The following is a 17063-nucleotide window of genomic DNA, read 5'->3' as shown; positions in this document are numbered from 1 at the left end:
TTCAGCAATTAATTCTATTTTCTTTTTCAAATGTCAAAAACCTACAAGCCACAAGAACTATCACTATCTTCTACTAAAGAGAATTCCAATTCCAAAAGTAGAGTTGATAAACAAGAAAGATGGCACCTCCCGTGGAGGGGAATGCCAAACATGCAGAGGAGTTTTGTTGCGTATGAGCAATTCTAGCTGTAACGTACAAGAGCAATTCAACAGGACGTCACTATATACGCTTGTCCGAAAACTCATTCTAATTTGCTGGAAGCTCTGTTCTCATATAACCATAAGCTGTGGACATCCTAACTGCGGATGCGGAGATAACGGTACCGCATTTAAAACCCCTTTACAATTCAAATCCCCACTATACCAATTCGCCGTCCAGCTTGACGGCGTCAATGCAACATCCCTCTCGGGTTCTTCTCTTTTCGTCATTTTCTTAGCTTCTCTCTCTACAGTCCTAGTTTCTCTTGTTCGTTTCCGTTCGTTTCCCTCATTTGTTCGTGTATCAATATCATTTCCCTCATCTGCGCGTGTAATCAACTTCCCAGCTTCCAGAGGGAAGTTGAGTATGGCTTTGGAGCCGCGCAGCTTGAATGCGGCTCGATCATAGGCTTTGGCGGCTTCGATAGCTGTGTCGAAAGTTCCGAGCCACAAACGGGTGCCTTTCTGGTTCGGGTCTCGGATCTCTGCTGCATATTTGCCCCACGGCCTCTGTCGGACTCCTCTGTAATGCTTTTTCTCTTCAACAGCAGCAACTCCTAAGTTGCTATTCACTGGTTTCTGAGTCGGTCTAGCGAATGGAATCCTCTCGTTTTTGTTAGGGAGTGAAATCTTCAAGGACGACTTTCGACTTGTTCGAAAGCTTGAATCTAGAGGATGAGTTTGAGGCTTTGATTCAAAATCAAAGAAATCGTTAGTGGATTCAATTCCAAAATTCTGAGGGATTTGAAGATTGGATTCGAATTTGACGAAGTCGTTACTTAATTGAGAGACAAGTTGAGATTTAGAATCAAATTTAAAACTAGTGGTTGAATCACTAGATTTTGGGGTAGTGAGATCGATAATTTGAGGTTTAGCTTCGAATTCGAAAAAACAATCATCAATAAAGTAATCAGAAATTGAGATGGCAGAATCAGAGGTGGAAGTCTGGGAGCATTCAGACTCACAGTGAGAACTTGGGAGATGGATGGTGGTTAGAGAAGAGGTAGCGGTAGAAGATGAAGCAACAGGTGAAAGGAGATCGCCGAGCAAATGTTGTTTGATGAGGTCCAAGGCAGATGCTAGTTGAGTTGCTGCAGCCATTTGAGTATCAGTTGAAATCTTTTTAAGAGGAAGAGTTGAGTGTTTTGAGTGGAAGATGGAGTGACAAAGGGTATTTAAAGGAATGCCCCGCAACGAATTCTATGACCATCGAGCGTCTAAAGAAGCATCCCTCCCCCTGGCGAGATGTTTCTCACTTGCTTCCTATTTGGAGTGAGAGGTTTCTCTGTGGTTGATCTCATCATTGCATCATGACATCTATTTTATCTAATGGTCAAACATAAAGACAATCATAAAAACGAAATGACATAAATGCACCATAAAGAAACTTCTGCGGATGAGTCTAAAGAAGCGCATTAGCGTTGGCAGGGAGCATTGATCGCCCATGTGATGTGGGTTAACGTTCAGCCTTCAAATTCAACAGGTCACCAATAATGAAGGACAATGGCAGACACTAAAAACATTAAAAATAAAATATTGTTTTTCTATTCATAAAAATAAAAATCACGTTAAAATTATTATAATTTTAACAGTAATTTTATTTTATTTTTAATTTAAATGTGTGTTCAATCTTAATAAAAAATAAATAAATAACAAAAAATGATTTCTATGCCTATGATATATAAATAAAAAATTTACTCTCTCTCTCATTTTTTTTTTTTACAATTGTTTATTATTTTGAAAAAATTAATACATATTAATTAATTATTTTTATTAAATATAATAATTATTTTTTATAAATTTTTAAAACACATATTATCATCTCCTTTCTTTATCCATTATGTGAGATAAAGGGATTTAGTCAAATTTTCGAGATACATATGATTTTTCTGATATAAACCAAGGTCGTTTTCTTTGTTTATAGGAACCCAAATTGAAAGCTAGTTTGAAACTTTTTTTTTTTGGTTATAAAATATATTAAAAAATATTTTTATATGGATAAATAAATCAACAAATGTAATAAATAAAAAAAAAAATAGTATAAATAATCATAAACCAATCAAACTTGAGATTTCTTAATCTCAAGATATCGATTTTAATTACTATATCAAAATCTGTCAATACCCCACATTAATTTGCAATGTGTTTTTTTTATAAAATTTTAGATGTTCTTTTCTTATTCATACTGAGTTATTTTTTAAATATATTACACTTAATTTATTTTTAAAAAATAATATTAGAGCATTTTCAATCGATAATACTTACTTGACATCAATAATATTAATGGAGACTCAAATATATATTTAAAAACTGCAACCTTATTAAAAAAGGAAAAATAATTTTTTTTTTCAAAAAATTAGAATTAAGTAAAGATGACCCATAAATTTCTAGACGGTTAGCAATAAATTTCTTAACTGTCCATAAAAAAACAAAGGTGTCGTATCGATTGACAAAGGCGACATAAATGAGAGACATGACATGGGAAAGAGTTTTTCAACATTGAATTATTCATCAAAACTCAAAATAAAATGATAACTCAAAATGACATAAGAAAGTTCAGAAGCCACATATCTAGATGTCTCTTACAAGCATTAATTATATTTATCTTTTCTTTTGCTGAAAGTCTTACAAAAAAACTCCAATAAATTAATCAACGAATGGATATATCATTAGAGGGAGAAGCGAAAAGTCATATAGGGGACGACCCATTTGTTTTCTTCTGGAATACAGAGACTCGTTTGTTTGGCATTGCAAGACTTAGACGATTCAGATGGGAATTTCGTATTTTTCTTAATACTATATCATTCAATAATATTTACTCAATATAATGATAAAATTAGTAGCCATGCAAATCTGAGTTTGAACTATGTACAAATATTGTTTTCTTAATTAGATAAAATGGGAATTGCTTGCAATACTTGGAGCAATTCAATGTGAAGTCATAGTAGTACTTACTACTTTTAGAAATTTAAGAATCGTACAAAAAAATAAAGAAACTTGTAAATGAAAGTATCAAATCTAATTTCATTTAAAAAATTAATTTAATAGTAGAAGATTTATTAAAATTTTATGTATAACTTAAATACCTTATTTTAAATTAATATAAGATTATATACCCTCTTACGCCCACACATGAACTTTTGGAGCGTGAAGTTTATAAATAAATATGGGTAAATTTTGATATAATATAGAAAAAATAAAGTAAGTCTAATTTCACTCTAAAAATTAATTCAAAAAGAGAAGATTTGTTCATATCTTATATGTAGCTTAAACACCTTATTCTAAATCAATGTGAAAAATTAAAACTCCATTAATATTCTATATTAAGGGCTTTTTGTAATCTTTGACTTTCACATAACCTAATAATTATCAAATTATTGAGATAGTGTGTGTAGAATAGGTTTAGAAGCGCGATGAATCACTATATTTAAAGTATTAATTTCTCGCACTAGATTATTGTAAGATTATAATAATATACCTTTAGAATACAATAAAATCTGAAATCTACAGATAATATATATATATATTTCACTTTTTGATTTTTATATAATTCAACAATGTAAGAATTTTTTATCTTTCTATTATCTAATATACAAGCTGGTATAATACAAATGATTCAAACTTATTATATAAGTGAAGAAAAATAGGGTTTTATATTTTTATGTATTTAATATCATTTTATCAAAAATGTCCTCTAATACCCAATATTGAAAAAAAAAAATTTAAAATTATATATAGATATGGTAAAGTCATGAAGTGAGCAAAGACACGTTTCTGGAAAAGAACTATAGAAGCTGACCACAGCACACAAGAAATTAACAGGCAGTGGCTAAAAAAGCTAGATATATTCAAACTTGTTCAGTCAAAATGATCCATACGTATAGTTTGAACAATGAATATATATATATATATATATATATATATATATATATATATAAGAAATTGAGATCATTGAAACTACGTGTATAAAACAAGTAAATAGAAGAATATAACAAATAAAAAAAAAAGACGGCTTTGCTATTCAAATGAAATGACGCACGGTAATTACTAAAATTTAAATTATTATTGGCTTTTTGTATTGTATTCGATTATTAAATTATTATTTTATTGACAAATAGATGACGCCTACACATTGAGTTAATTCATGTTAATTTCATATTACAAATGCTTTTATCATCATCAGATTAATACTTACACGCTTTTTAAAAAATAATAATAATATTCGAGTAAGAGATTGCATGTCATGGCGTGGATATATGTAATGTCTGCGTTTACATGACGTAAATTTCTAGCAACCATCACCAAATGCAGTAAAACCGACTCTTATTATATGTAGCCATGCAAAATCATTTATTTTTAATTATGGTTAAATTATTTTTTAATGAGTGTTTAACTATTAATTGAATGGGTTTGAACAAGATGTCTATGGTACGTTTTGGGTGATCAAATAGAGGACGCAAGCAACCATATCAATTTTTTTTCCCCTTCAAAAATCTTTAATGATTCAATATTTACGGTATACATGCACTGGCTGATTGACAATGGACAGTATGTGTGTTTATATAGATATATATTCAAAAAATAAAAATTATGTTAAAAATATTAAAAATTTTATTTGTGAAATTTGAGCTTGAACTAAATGTAATAATTGAATTTAGTTAATAATAAAATTAAAAAAAATAAAATGAATTGAAAAAAAATGATAAAACTGACAAAAATAAATAGTTAATATGTGTAGTTATATTTAAAAAATCTTGACAGTTGAATTTTTTTTGTTAAGAAATAGACATACATGACTCAATGCTTATTAGAATTATAATAATTTTAATAAAATATTTATTTTCTTATAATTCATATGCACATGCTTATCATAAACAATATAAAATTCTGAAAGATCAGTTATTAGGAACGTTCAATTCACTCACGAATTTTAATTAGGATTATAACAAAATACTTAGCCTTACTTTTTATTTTCACTGAAGATTATATATATATATATATATATATATATATATATATATATTTTTTTGGTTGAGAGATAGACACAAACAATTAAATGAAAGAGGATTACATGTTGATGGATTAATCTTGGCTTAATGCTTCTTAAACGCAAATTTTACTTTTTTTTTTTTTCATATTAATAAAGAGTGAACGAATAATTTTGTATAAGAAGAGCATGTGCTACAAAATATAATTCCTTGAATTAACAAAACTCAATCATGAAAAAGGTTGTCAAAGGGATTAGGATGGAGAAAATCAGATAGTTATTTATTAAAAATTATGTTATCAATTATCAACACTGCAAGATCAAAAACTCTAATATGTTGAAAAAAGAAAAAAGCTGCTACTCATATAACCATAAGCTGAGGATATCCTAACGCTGGATGGGGAGACAATGGAGACAACGGCATTGTCCCTTTCAAATCAACACAATCCCAAACCGCCGTCCAGCTCGACGGCGTCAACGCAACATCCCTCTCCGCTTCTTCTATCTTCACCACCTTCTTCGTTTCTCCCTCTACAATCTCGCTTTCTCTGGGTCGTTTCCGTTCGTTTCTGTCGTTGACGCATGTGTTCAACTTCCCAGCTTCCAAAGGAAAGTTGAGAATGGCCTTGGAGCCGCGCAGCTTGAACGCTGCTCGATCGTAGGCTTTGGCGGCTTCGATAGCCGTGTCGAAGGTCCCAAGCCATACACGTGAGCCCTTCCGGTTCGGATCTCGGATCTCCGCTGCATATTTGCCCCACGGCCTCTGTCGGACTCCTCTATAATACCTTTTCCCTTCAACAGCTAAGTTGATTTGGTCCGATTGTTGGTTCGGGTTAGCAAATTGAATCCATTCGGTTTTTTTAGGGACTGAAATTTTCAGAGATGGCTTTCGATTTACTTGAGAGCTTGAACTTGCAGAAGCTACTTGAGGCTTTGATTCGAAGTTGAAGAAATCATCATTGGGTTGAGAAAGCGGTTTTGATTCAAATCCGAAATTCTCTAGAACTTGGATTTGAGGTTTTGATTCAAAGTCGAAGAACTCGTTACTTGGTTGAGAGAAAAGTTGAGGTTTTGAATCAAATTCAAAACTGGAGGTTGAATCACTGGATTTTGCGGTAGTGAGAGGGATGATTTGAGGTTTAGCTTCGAATTCAAAAAAATCATCATCAATATTGTCAAAGTTAAAGTAATCATCAATTGAGAAGGCAGAGTCAGAGCTGGAAGCCCGGGAGCAGTCAGACACAGACTGAGAGCTGGAAAGCTCCATGTTTACATTATCAATTAGAGAGGTGGTAGAAGCAGAAGAGGAACAAGAGATACCAACAGGTGAGAGAAGATCACCAAGTAAATGCTGTTCGATGATCTCCAAAGCAGATGCTACTTGGGCCTGCGTCGCCATTTCCAAGACCGCTTCAAAGAATATATATGAATGGAGGAGATGATGTTCTGAAATGGTTGAGGAAGGATGAGAGTGGAAGATGTAGTGAGAAGGGAGGGTATATATATAGGATGGAGAGCTGAACACGACTTTTCAACGGAGCTTCTCTGACCCAGGAAGGAAGCAACCTCAGCTTTTTCGGTTTCCAAGCAAACCATTGGATGATTTTAAGGAATGAATCGGACGGCTGGTGTACTCAGGTAGTGTGTCTTATTATTCATTTTGAATTTTATTATAAATTGACAAATTATTAACTACACTCCATATATATGCCCGTCACCGGTAAATTAATGGGTCTTAATTTTTTATTTTTATTATATAATTATTTTTATATAAATTTATGGTGTATTATTTTTAAGGGCACAAAATATATTTTATAATTTATCTTATAAATTTGGTCGTTGGATTTATTTCTACTTTTCCTGGTTACTTCCAACAGAGCAATTTTGTGTAGAACATGAGATACGATTGGCTGAGTAAATTTATTAAGACATTTAAGTCTTATTTAGTATTGAATTTTAGAGTTTAAAATTATTTTTTTAAATAAAATATTATTTTAGATGTTGTTAAAAAAAATAATTTAAAAAAAATAATTTTATTATTTTTATAATTAAAATTGATCAAATTTAATTTTTAATTATTTTTTAATACTATTTAACTAACATATTTTAAAAAAATAATTTTTTAACAATAATTTCAACTGTCAATACCAAATAGGCTTTAATTAGGAAACGCTTTGTTAAACTGTTGAAGAAATGGATTAAAGTATTTGGTTATAACTAATACATTGCACTAGGAAAGGTTCTTTGGAAGTATTTTATGATTTGGTCATATAGAATTCTTTATTTATTTATTTTTTTATCATTAGAATTATTAAAAGATTCTAGTTCTGGAGTGTCCAGCAAAATGTGAATTATTAATCTAAGCAGCCCCAAAATTAGCTCCTCGATCATGTATACTAGAGGAAAAAATAAATGATATTATTTATTATTATCATTCCTCTGAATATGGTGATCATTTTAGTGTCTCAAAAACTATTGAAAAAGTCTTGACATCAGGTTTCTATTGGCCTAATATGTTTAAACATGTGAGAGATTTTGTAAGCAAGTGTGACAGGTACTAAAGGGTAGGCAATATTTCTAAGAGAGATGAGATGCCCCAACAGTCCATATTAGAAGTTGAATTGTTTGACGTGTGGGGAATTGATTTCATGGGGCCATTTCCATCTTCTTATGGAAATAAATATATCTCGATAGGGATGGACTATGTATCTAAATGGGTAGAAGTTATTGCTACACCTACCAATGATGCAAAAGTTGTGGTGAAATTTCTGAAAAAATTTGTTTTGACCAGATTTGGTGCCCCACGTGCCATAATCAGTGATGGTGGTAGCCATTTTTGCAACAACCAATTTGAAAAATTGATGAGAAAATATGGGGTAAAGCATAGAATTGCCACACCATATCACCCTCAAACAAATGGCCAAGTAGAAATCACAAATAGAGAAATTAAGCAAATCTTGGAGAAAACTGTCAACAAGTCTAGAAAAGATTGGTCCCTTAAATTAGATGACACTCTTTGGGCATATAGAACAGCCTTTAAAACCCCCATAGGAACTACACCTTATAGGTTAGTTTTTGGAAAATCATGCCATTTGCCCGTAGAGTTAGAACATAAAGCTTATTGGGCCATAAGAGCAATCAATTTTGATTTACAAGCTGCTGGACACAAAAGACTTTTGCAACTTGATGAATTAGAAGAATTTAGACTTGATGCTTATGAAAATGCTAGGATCTATAAAGAAAGAACTAAAAAATGGCATGATAAGCACATCAAGCAAAAAGACTTTAAAGAAGGAGATTTGGTTCTCTTATTCAATTCAAGGTTAAAATTTTTTCCAGGAAAATTAAAATCAAGGTGGTCCGGTCCATTTAAAATTGTAAAAGTTTTCCCTAATGGTGCTGTGGAAATTTTTGGTGAAAAATCTGGTAACTTCAAGGTAAATGGGCAAAGGTTGAGGCATTATTCAATTGGTGAGCCAATTGAGAAGATAGCAACCTGCTATCTCTTTCATTCTCCATAAAATTTTGAGTGAGTAAGGTCAAGCTAAAGACCTAAACTTAGCACTTTTGGGTATAACCCACAATTTTTCATTGATTCTTTATTTATTTCATATATATTTGTTTTAAGTTTTTCTATACTCCTTATTCAGAGTTTGATATTGTTCTAATTTTCTTGTACAGATGGGATACAATTCATTGTAAGCAAATGAGCATAAAATTTTTTTTTGTTTTAGTTCTAGCTTTAAATTTTAGTTTTAAATTTGTTCACTTATAATTTTCATCTTTCTATTGTTGAGTATTTGCTGGTGGATATTGCTGAACTCATTGCCATTTTTGTTAATTTTAAGAGAAAATTTTTCCAAACTTTGACATCTTTGTTTAAAAAGAAAATTATTTGAATGTGGATGTGTGAATTGGTGCTTTGAAAAAATTATTTTTTATGAGTATTTGATGAACATAACAAGTTGAACAATAAGAATTCATGTTATGAAGGTCTAATCATTTGAAATCTAATTTGTTTTCATTTTTCAGGTACTATGAAATTTTGTCAAATTTGGGCAGCAGATTTCACAACCTGCGGCATAACCGATTTTGGTTGTGTCGTCGCTTGTGTTCACTGGGCACATTTTGGGCAGATTATTTCATAACCTGCGGCATAACCGATTTTGGTTGTGTTGTCGCTTGTGTTCACTGGGCACATTTTGGGCAGATTATTTCACAGCCTGCGACATAACCGATTTTGGCTGTGTCGTCGCTTATGTTCACTGGGCAAAATTTGGGCAGATTATTTCACAACTTCTGGCACAACCCCCATCCTTGTGTTCTAACTTGTGTCGTTTGTTTGTTTTGCAGGTTGAGAACCCACTTCACCAGAATGGGCCCGCAACCAACCAAAGCCCAAAAAGCCCACTAACCCATTTGAAAAAAAAAAAAATTCATGTCTTTATTTTAGTTGCTTAATTAATTAGTATTTTTTTTAACTTGTTTAGTTAATATTTTGCTTCTGTTGTTTTTCTTTTACTTGAACCATTTGCTTATTCAGTATTTTTTTTAGTTGCTCATACGAACATTTTTCTTTTGAATCTTTAGTACTTTGCTCACTTGCTTTGATATGCTACTTCGGATTTACACTTGATGGTTATATTTTTGAGCTTAACTTCCCTATTTTAACTTTTTGAGTTTAATTGATTTAATGGATTTCATTCCATTGTTTCTTTTGCAATGAGTGCAGCAGCTGTCCAAATTTTATTTAATTAAATTGGCTGCACCTTCAATGAGGTAACAATTCTTATCTCAGCTTGTGTCACTTTCAACACAAGTTGTGCTATCACTTATAAAACAGGGTAATAATTCTTTATGCACATATAGCCAAATTATCCCATTCCTTGCAATATTTTAACATTGAGGACAATGTTCATTCTGAGTATGGGGGAGAGGGTAAAATTTTTGCAAAAATAATTTTTCCTTTTTCACTTGCATATAGTGACATACTCATTCATTACTTCATACTTGTACATATTCACATATATACACTTGCATATAGCTTCATACACTTAGTTATGCATACTTAGTTGCATATAGGTTCATTATACATTCATACATTCATGCATTCCATTTATTCATTTAAAATTTTTGAATTTTTAAACCAGTCTTTGAATTTCATAAGCCACTTATTCAAGCAATCCAACTTGCCTTTAGATGGTTAGTGGAATGAAAGTTCCAGCTGGGTACAAAGTTTCAAGCATTATTCTTTCTCTTACTTAATAGCTGAAAATTAATATATTTATCTAGGTATGCAGATTCTGATTAGTTATTTTGTGTTTTGAGTGTCTGAATAAGCTTTTAAGAAAGAAAATGGTCATTGTCGTCTCACCATTCCTAGAACAAGCATCTTAGATCTTTCAAAGCGAAATTTTTAACTTGCATTTGATAAGAATATGATTTAGGCATTCCTTTATATTTTAAACCTCACATTTAGCCTTAACCTACCTTAATTTCATTTCAACCCTTGCAAACCCCCCTTGAACCTTAATTCCCTAATTTCTTTGGAACCCAAATCATTTACCTAGCCATTAAACCTAAACACTACCACCTATATATGAGAATAATATTTTAGCAATTAAGTGCATAAAAAAAATAATAATAAAAAAAACTTGGAGGATTGAAACATCTTGAAAAGTGTTAGAGTAATTGTGAAAAGTTGATAAAAAAAAAGGGGGTCACCAAAATATCCCAAAGGTAATTTTGGGTGTGACATGAAATAGGGACACATATAAAATAATAATAATAATAATAATAATAATAATAATATATAAAAAGTAGTCCCTTTATATAATCATTGTGATAGCACTTGAGATTCATTGTGAATTTTTTTCCTCTTGATAAAAAAAATTCTATTATAAAAAAAAAATGGATGCACTTTGAGTTTCATGATTAATATTATTCTCATATTTTGTTTATCTTATTCCCTTTCTTTGTTAACCACAATTTTACCCTATTGGACCCCATTACAACCCTTAAAAAGACCTAATGATTCTTTGAAAAATGCTTGTTACATTAGTAGAGTTAGATCTTTTATGCTTGCATATGGATTTGGCAATATAATCTTTCATACATTACTCACCATCTATTTGAGACACATTGGCTATCTATTTCATTAGGTTTGTTTTGGCACAATTGACTATTGTAGCTGGTTGGTATTTGTTGCTTGGTTTGATTAGTTAATTCTTAGCTATTCTGTAATTTATGAGAGTGATTACTTCATTCTTTGTGTTTCGCTGGTGGGAATTTGGAATGTTGGTGGCTAGGGGTAAGTTGGTGGTTTGGATTAGTGATTTTTGTGTTTTCAAAGACTGATTCTATTCCCTTCCAAATGAGTTTTAATGCAATTTTGCTTGAGGACAAGCAAGAGTTTGAGTATGGGGGAATTTGATGCATGCATTTTATATCATCATTTAGGTGTAATTTTTACACATAATTTACCCTTGTTCATAGTTATTATTATAGATATTAACATATATTTAGTCAATTTTATAATTTTTACACTTCTTAGTTTAATTTTTGGAATTTATTTGTTTTGTAGGTTAAATTTGGAGAAATTTGGTGTATTTTGATTAGAGTAGCCATTTAGAGGAGATTAGAGTTGAATTGCAAAAATTTTTGAAGTTGAGTTAAAAAATGGTCGAGAGCTTCACAACCTGCAGCACAACCGATTTAGCTTATGTCGCAGGTTGTGTCGATCGTTAGATATTCAGTTTTTCTCAGGCCGCAGGTTACACAACCTGCGACACAACCCGCTACACAACCCGCGACACAACCGATTCAGCTATGTCGTTTTTACTGGAAATGGCTGACGTGGCATTTTCATTACTATGATTTTATACCTCACTTTCTCTGGAATCTTTCACCTTTTTACCCATTCTAGGGCAGACCTCTAACCCATATAAAACCTCCTTTATCTATTTCTTTCCATAAGGAGGAAGAGAGGCATTTTTTGGCAAGAAAGAAGGAGAGAAAGAGAGGAGCACGTGAAGGAAGCAGCAGCAGCAGCAGAGGACGTTCTGCAACTCTCCAGCAGCTGATACTTCACCATTCTTCTAGGTTTTTCTATTCCTTAACTTAGATTTCCATTATTTCTTCATTCATACACTTGGGTTTGACTTGGAACTATGATTTGTGAGTAGTTATTTGAGATTCTAGAGATGGGTTTGTAAATATTGTTTTGTGTTGTGGTTTTGAACTGATTTAGCCATTTAAATGAGGTTTGTTACATTTTGATTTATTGCTTGTGAGCTTGTTGCCTTGCTTGATGAATGGGCCCTCATTAAGTTAAGCTTTAATCCTTAATAGATGGACTGAAAAGTGAATATTTGGGATAGATAATCTTGCAATAAACTTAGTTTTCTTGGTGTTAGAGATAAGCTAAGAGGATTAAAGGGGACTTTCCAAAATCAATTAGAGCTTTAATTGGGTTTTGTTAGGTTTGAAATACCGTGAAAACAGGGTTTGATTTAATGAAAACCAACTTTGAAATGCTTGAAAAAGGTTTCAAAAATTTAAGAATTGATTTCCCTCAAAATTGCAATTCTCATGTGTTTGGCTAAATTATGGATAAATCACATGCAAACAATATGAAAAATTCAATCTCTAGAATCACTTTAATTTTTATTGAATTTAGATTTAATTCCTCCAAATTTCATAAATAGCAACTTCAATTTAAATTTTGGTAATCTAGTTTAATTAATTTAGTTAATTGTTTGATTTAGTTTAAATTCCTCAAATACCAATTTTAATTTTAAATTTCATTTTATATCTTTAAATTTTGCCATTCTAATTAGCTTATCCTTTTATTTTCAATTTAAGCACAATTCCCTGTGGATCGATATCTTTTTTTAAAACTATACTACTGTGACCCTGCACTTGCGGACCACACTATCACTAATTAATAAATCCTTATATTTTAAAAAAACACATTATTTAATTCCTATAATTTAACTCTGTTAACTATTTAGTTTCATGATTATTTTTTATACGTAAATTATTCTAATTTTCTCTCTGTTATTTCTTATCATTTCTTGTTTCTCTCTCCATGTTTTTTTTCCTCCACATCATACTTTTCTCCCCCTTATTCTCTCTTTTTTTTCATATGTCAATAAAAATGGTGTAAACTGTCTACATAAAAAAGTTAATCAATTTCTTTAAATTTCTAAATAATTAAGAAAAATTATTTCTAAGTAGAGAAAACATAAAAATGATGTCCAAAAAAATTAGAAATTTAAAAAAATATATATAAATTAAGATTTAATCTAGCAAAATTTCTATTTTTATTTAAAAATGTATTTTTCAAAATACATAAACCAATGATTTAGTTTCACTAAAATAGAATGACTGAATAGTAATATTTTTCAAAATACAGGGATCAATTAATTAATTTCTTTAAAATAAAGAGACTAAATAGTAATGTGAATAGTATAAATAACGTAAAATTTAATGAAATGACTAAATAATTTAACAAAAATTTTTATAGGGATTAAATAGTATATTTTTTAAAATATAAAAATTAAGTAATTAGTTTTGTTAAATTACAAAAATTAAATAATAATTTCTTCTAATATATTAAGAAATAAATGAAAAAATTAAAAAAGAAAAAGGGGACTATAAATGAAAACATCCACCAATGATCAACCCAAAAAGTTGACAAGAGACTGAAAAGAATTTGATAGAAGATAGAGAAAAAAAAAAAAAGGAGGAGATTGAAAATTTTAAATAATTGAAATACTAAATTGTAATTTAAAAATATTATAGTTATTTTCAACTTCAGGATTATAGAGTCTTGAGATTGAGTTTGAGTTTTAATAGGAATGAATCAAAAAGAAAAAATTCAGACATTCAGCAATTAATTCTATTTTCTTTTTCAAATGTCAAAAACCTACAAGCCACAAGAACTATCACTATCTTCTACTAAAGAGAATTCCAATTCCAAAAAGTAGAGTTGATAAACAAGAAAGATGGCACCTCCCGTGGAGGGGAATGCCAAACATGCAGAGGAGTTTTGTTGCGTATGAGCAATTCTAGCTGTAACGTACAAGAGCAATTCAACAGGACGTCACTATATACGCTTGTCCGAAAACTCATTCTAATTTGCTGGAAGCTCTGTTCTCATATGACCATAAGCTGTGGACATCCTAACTGCGGATGCGGAGATAACGGTACCGCATTTAAAACCCCTTTCCAATTCAAATCGCCACTATACCAATTCGCCGTCCAGCTTGACGGCGTCAACGCAACATCCCTCTCGGGTTCTTCTCTTTTCGTCAGTTTCTTAGCTTCTCTCTCTACAGTCCTAGTTTCTCTTGTTCGTTTCCGTTCGTTTCCCTCATTTGTTCGTGTATCAATATCATTTCCCTCGTCTGCGCGTGTATTCAACTTCCCAGCTTCCAGAGGGAAGTTGAGTATGGCTTTGGAGCCGCGCAGCTTGAATGCAGCTCGATCATAGGCTTTGGCGGCTTCAATAGCTGTGTCGAAAGTTCCGAGCCACAAACGGGTGCCTTTCTGGTTCGGGTCTCGGATCTCTGCTGCATATTTGCCCCACGGCCTCTGTCGGACTCCTCTGTAATGCTTTTTCTCTTCAACAGCAGCAACTCCTAAGTTGCTATTCACTGGTTTCTGAGTCGGTCTAGCGAATGGAATCCTCTCGTTTTTGTTAGGGAGTGAAATCTTCAAGGACGACTTTCGACTTGTTCGAAAGCTTGAATCTAGAGGATGAGTTTGAGGCTTTGATTCAAAATCAAAGAAATCGTTAGTGGATTCAATTCCAAAATTCTGAGGGATTTGAAGATTGGATTCGAATTTGACGAAGTCGTTACTTAATTGAGAGACAAGTTGAGATTTAGAATCAAATTTAAAACTAGTGGTTGAATCACTAGAATTTGGGGTAGTGAGATCGATAATTTGAGGTTTAGCTTCGAATTCGAAAAAACCATCATCAATAAAGTAATCAGAAATTGAGATGGCAGAATCAGAAGTGGAAGTCTGGGAGCATTCAGACTCACAGTGAGAACTCGGGAGATGGATGGTGGTTAGAGAAGAGGTAGCGGTAGAAGATGAAGCAACAGGTGAAAGGAGATCGCCGAGCAAATGTTGTTTGATGAGGTCCAAGGCAGATGCTAGTTGAGTTGCTGCAGCCATTTGAGAATCAGTTGAAATCTGTTTAAGAGGAAGAGTTGAGTGTTTTGAGTAGAAGATGGAGTGATAAAGGGTATTTAAAGGAATGCTCCGAAACGAATTCTATGGCTACGAGCATCTAAAGAAGCATCCCTCTCCCTGGCAAGATGCTTCTCACTTTCTTCCTATTTGGAGTGAGAAGTTTCTCTGTGGTTGATCTCATCATTGCATCATGACATCCATTTTATCTTGTGGTCAAACATAAAGACAATCATAAAAACGCAATGACGTAAAATGCACCATAAAGAAACTTCTGCGGATGAGTCTAAAGAAGCGCATTAGCGTTGGCAGGAAGCAGTGATCGCCCATGTGATGTGGGTTAACGTTCAGCCTTCAAATTCAACAGGTCACAATAATGAAGGACAATGGCAAACACTAAAACCATTAAAAATAAAATATATTTTTTTTCCATTCATAAAAATAAAAATCACGTTAAAATTATTATAATTTAAACAGTAATTTTATTTTCTTTTTAATTTAAATGTGTGTTCAATCTTAATAAAAAAAATTAAATAACAAAAAATGATTTCTATGCCTATGATATATAAATAAAAAATTTACTGTCTCTCTCATTTTTTTTTACAATTGTTCATTATTTTGAAAAAATTAATACATATTAATTAATTATTTTTATTAAATATAATAATTATTTTTTATAAATTTTTAAAACACATATTATCATCTCCTTCCTTTATCCATTAAGTGAGATAAAGGGATTTAGTCAAATTTTTGAGATACATATGATTTTTCTGATATAAACCAAAGTCGTTTTCTTTGTTTATAGGAACCCAAATTGAAAGCTAGTTTGAAACTTTTTTTTTTGTTATAAAATATATTAAAAAATATTTTTATATGTATACATAAATCAACAAATGTAATAAATAAAAAAAATAGTATAAATAATCGTAAACCAATCAAACTTGAGATTTCTTAATCTCAAGATATGATTTTAATTAATTTGCAATGTGTTTTTTTTATAAAATTTTAGATGTTCTTTTCTTATTCATACTAAATTATTTTTTAAATATATTAAACTTAATTTATTTTTTAAAAATGATATCAGGGCATTTTCAATCCATAATACTTACTTGACATAATAATATTAATGGTACTTAAAAATATATTTAAAAACTGCAACCTTTAAAAAAAAAGAAATTAGAATTAAGTAAAGATGACCCTTAAATTTCTAGACGGCGAGCAATAAATTTCTTGACTGTCCATGAAAAAAACAAAGGGGTCGTATCGATTGACAAAGGCGAAATAAATGAGAGACATGACATGGGAAGCTTGGTCAACCAAACTTTTAATAAAGAGTTTTTCAACATTGAATTATTCATCAAAACTCAAAATAAAATGATAACTCAAAATGACATAAGAAAGTTCAGAAGACACATATCTAGATGTCTCCTACAAGCATTAATTATATTTATCTTTTCCTTTGCTGAAAGTCTTACAAAAAAAACTCCAATAAATTAATCAACGAATGGATATATCATTAGAGGGAGAAGCGAAAAGTCATAGAGGGGACGACCCATTTGTTTTCTTCTGGAATACCAGAGACTCGTTTGTTTGGGATTGCAAGACTTAGACGATTCAGATGGGAATTTCGTATTTTTCTTAATACTATATCATTCAATAATATTTACTCAATAAA

General features: G+C 31.3%; 3 protein-coding genes across 3 annotated transcripts; all 3 read right to left on the bottom strand.

Annotated features, from left to right (window-relative positions):
- LOC110634457 (ethylene-responsive transcription factor 5) lies at nucleotides 1-1358 on the bottom strand. The gene has a single exon (XM_021783464.2). It carries the CDS (start codon nucleotides 1297-1299, stop codon nucleotides 271-273), a length of 1029 nt encoding a protein of 342 aa, XP_021639156.2. The 5' UTR covers nucleotides 1300-1358; the 3' UTR covers nucleotides 1-270.
- Nucleotides 1359-5445: 4087 nt separating this feature from the next.
- On the bottom strand, nucleotides 5446-6669 carry LOC110636743 (ethylene-responsive transcription factor 6). The gene has a single exon (XM_021786570.2). The coding sequence runs from the start codon at nucleotides 6582-6584 to the stop codon at nucleotides 5547-5549; it is 1038 nt and encodes a 345-aa protein (XP_021642262.2). The 5' UTR covers nucleotides 6585-6669; the 3' UTR covers nucleotides 5446-5546.
- Nucleotides 6670-14073: 7404 nt separating this feature from the next.
- On the bottom strand, nucleotides 14074-15559 carry LOC110636761 (ethylene-responsive transcription factor 5). The gene has a single exon (XM_021786590.2). The coding sequence runs from the start codon at nucleotides 15371-15373 to the stop codon at nucleotides 14345-14347; it is 1029 nt and encodes a 342-aa protein (XP_021642282.2). The 5' UTR covers nucleotides 15374-15559; the 3' UTR covers nucleotides 14074-14344.
- Between the last annotated feature and the right edge of the window lie 1504 nt (nucleotides 15560-17063).

The sequence above is a fragment of the Hevea brasiliensis genome, chromosome 16, assembly GCF_030052815.1.
Source record: "Hevea brasiliensis isolate MT/VB/25A 57/8 chromosome 16, ASM3005281v1, whole genome shotgun sequence".
Lineage (NCBI taxonomy): Eukaryota > Viridiplantae > Streptophyta > Magnoliopsida > Malpighiales > Euphorbiaceae > Hevea > Hevea brasiliensis.
Note: the sequence above shows the minus strand (reverse complement) of the source record. Positions and strands in the feature narration are given on the sequence as shown.

Excerpts from the sequence above, each read along its gene's own strand:
- LOC110634457 (XM_021783464.2), bottom strand. The coding sequence starts at position 1,299 with ATGGCTGCAGCAACTCAACTAGCATCTGCCTTGGACCTCATCAAACAA.
- LOC110636761 (XM_021786590.2), bottom strand. The coding sequence starts at position 15,373 with ATGGCTGCAGCAACTCAACTAGCATCTGCCTTGGACCTCATCAAACAA.
- LOC110636743 (XM_021786570.2), bottom strand. The coding sequence starts at position 6,584 with ATGGCGACGCAGGCCCAAGTAGCATCTGCTTTGGAGATCATCGAACAG.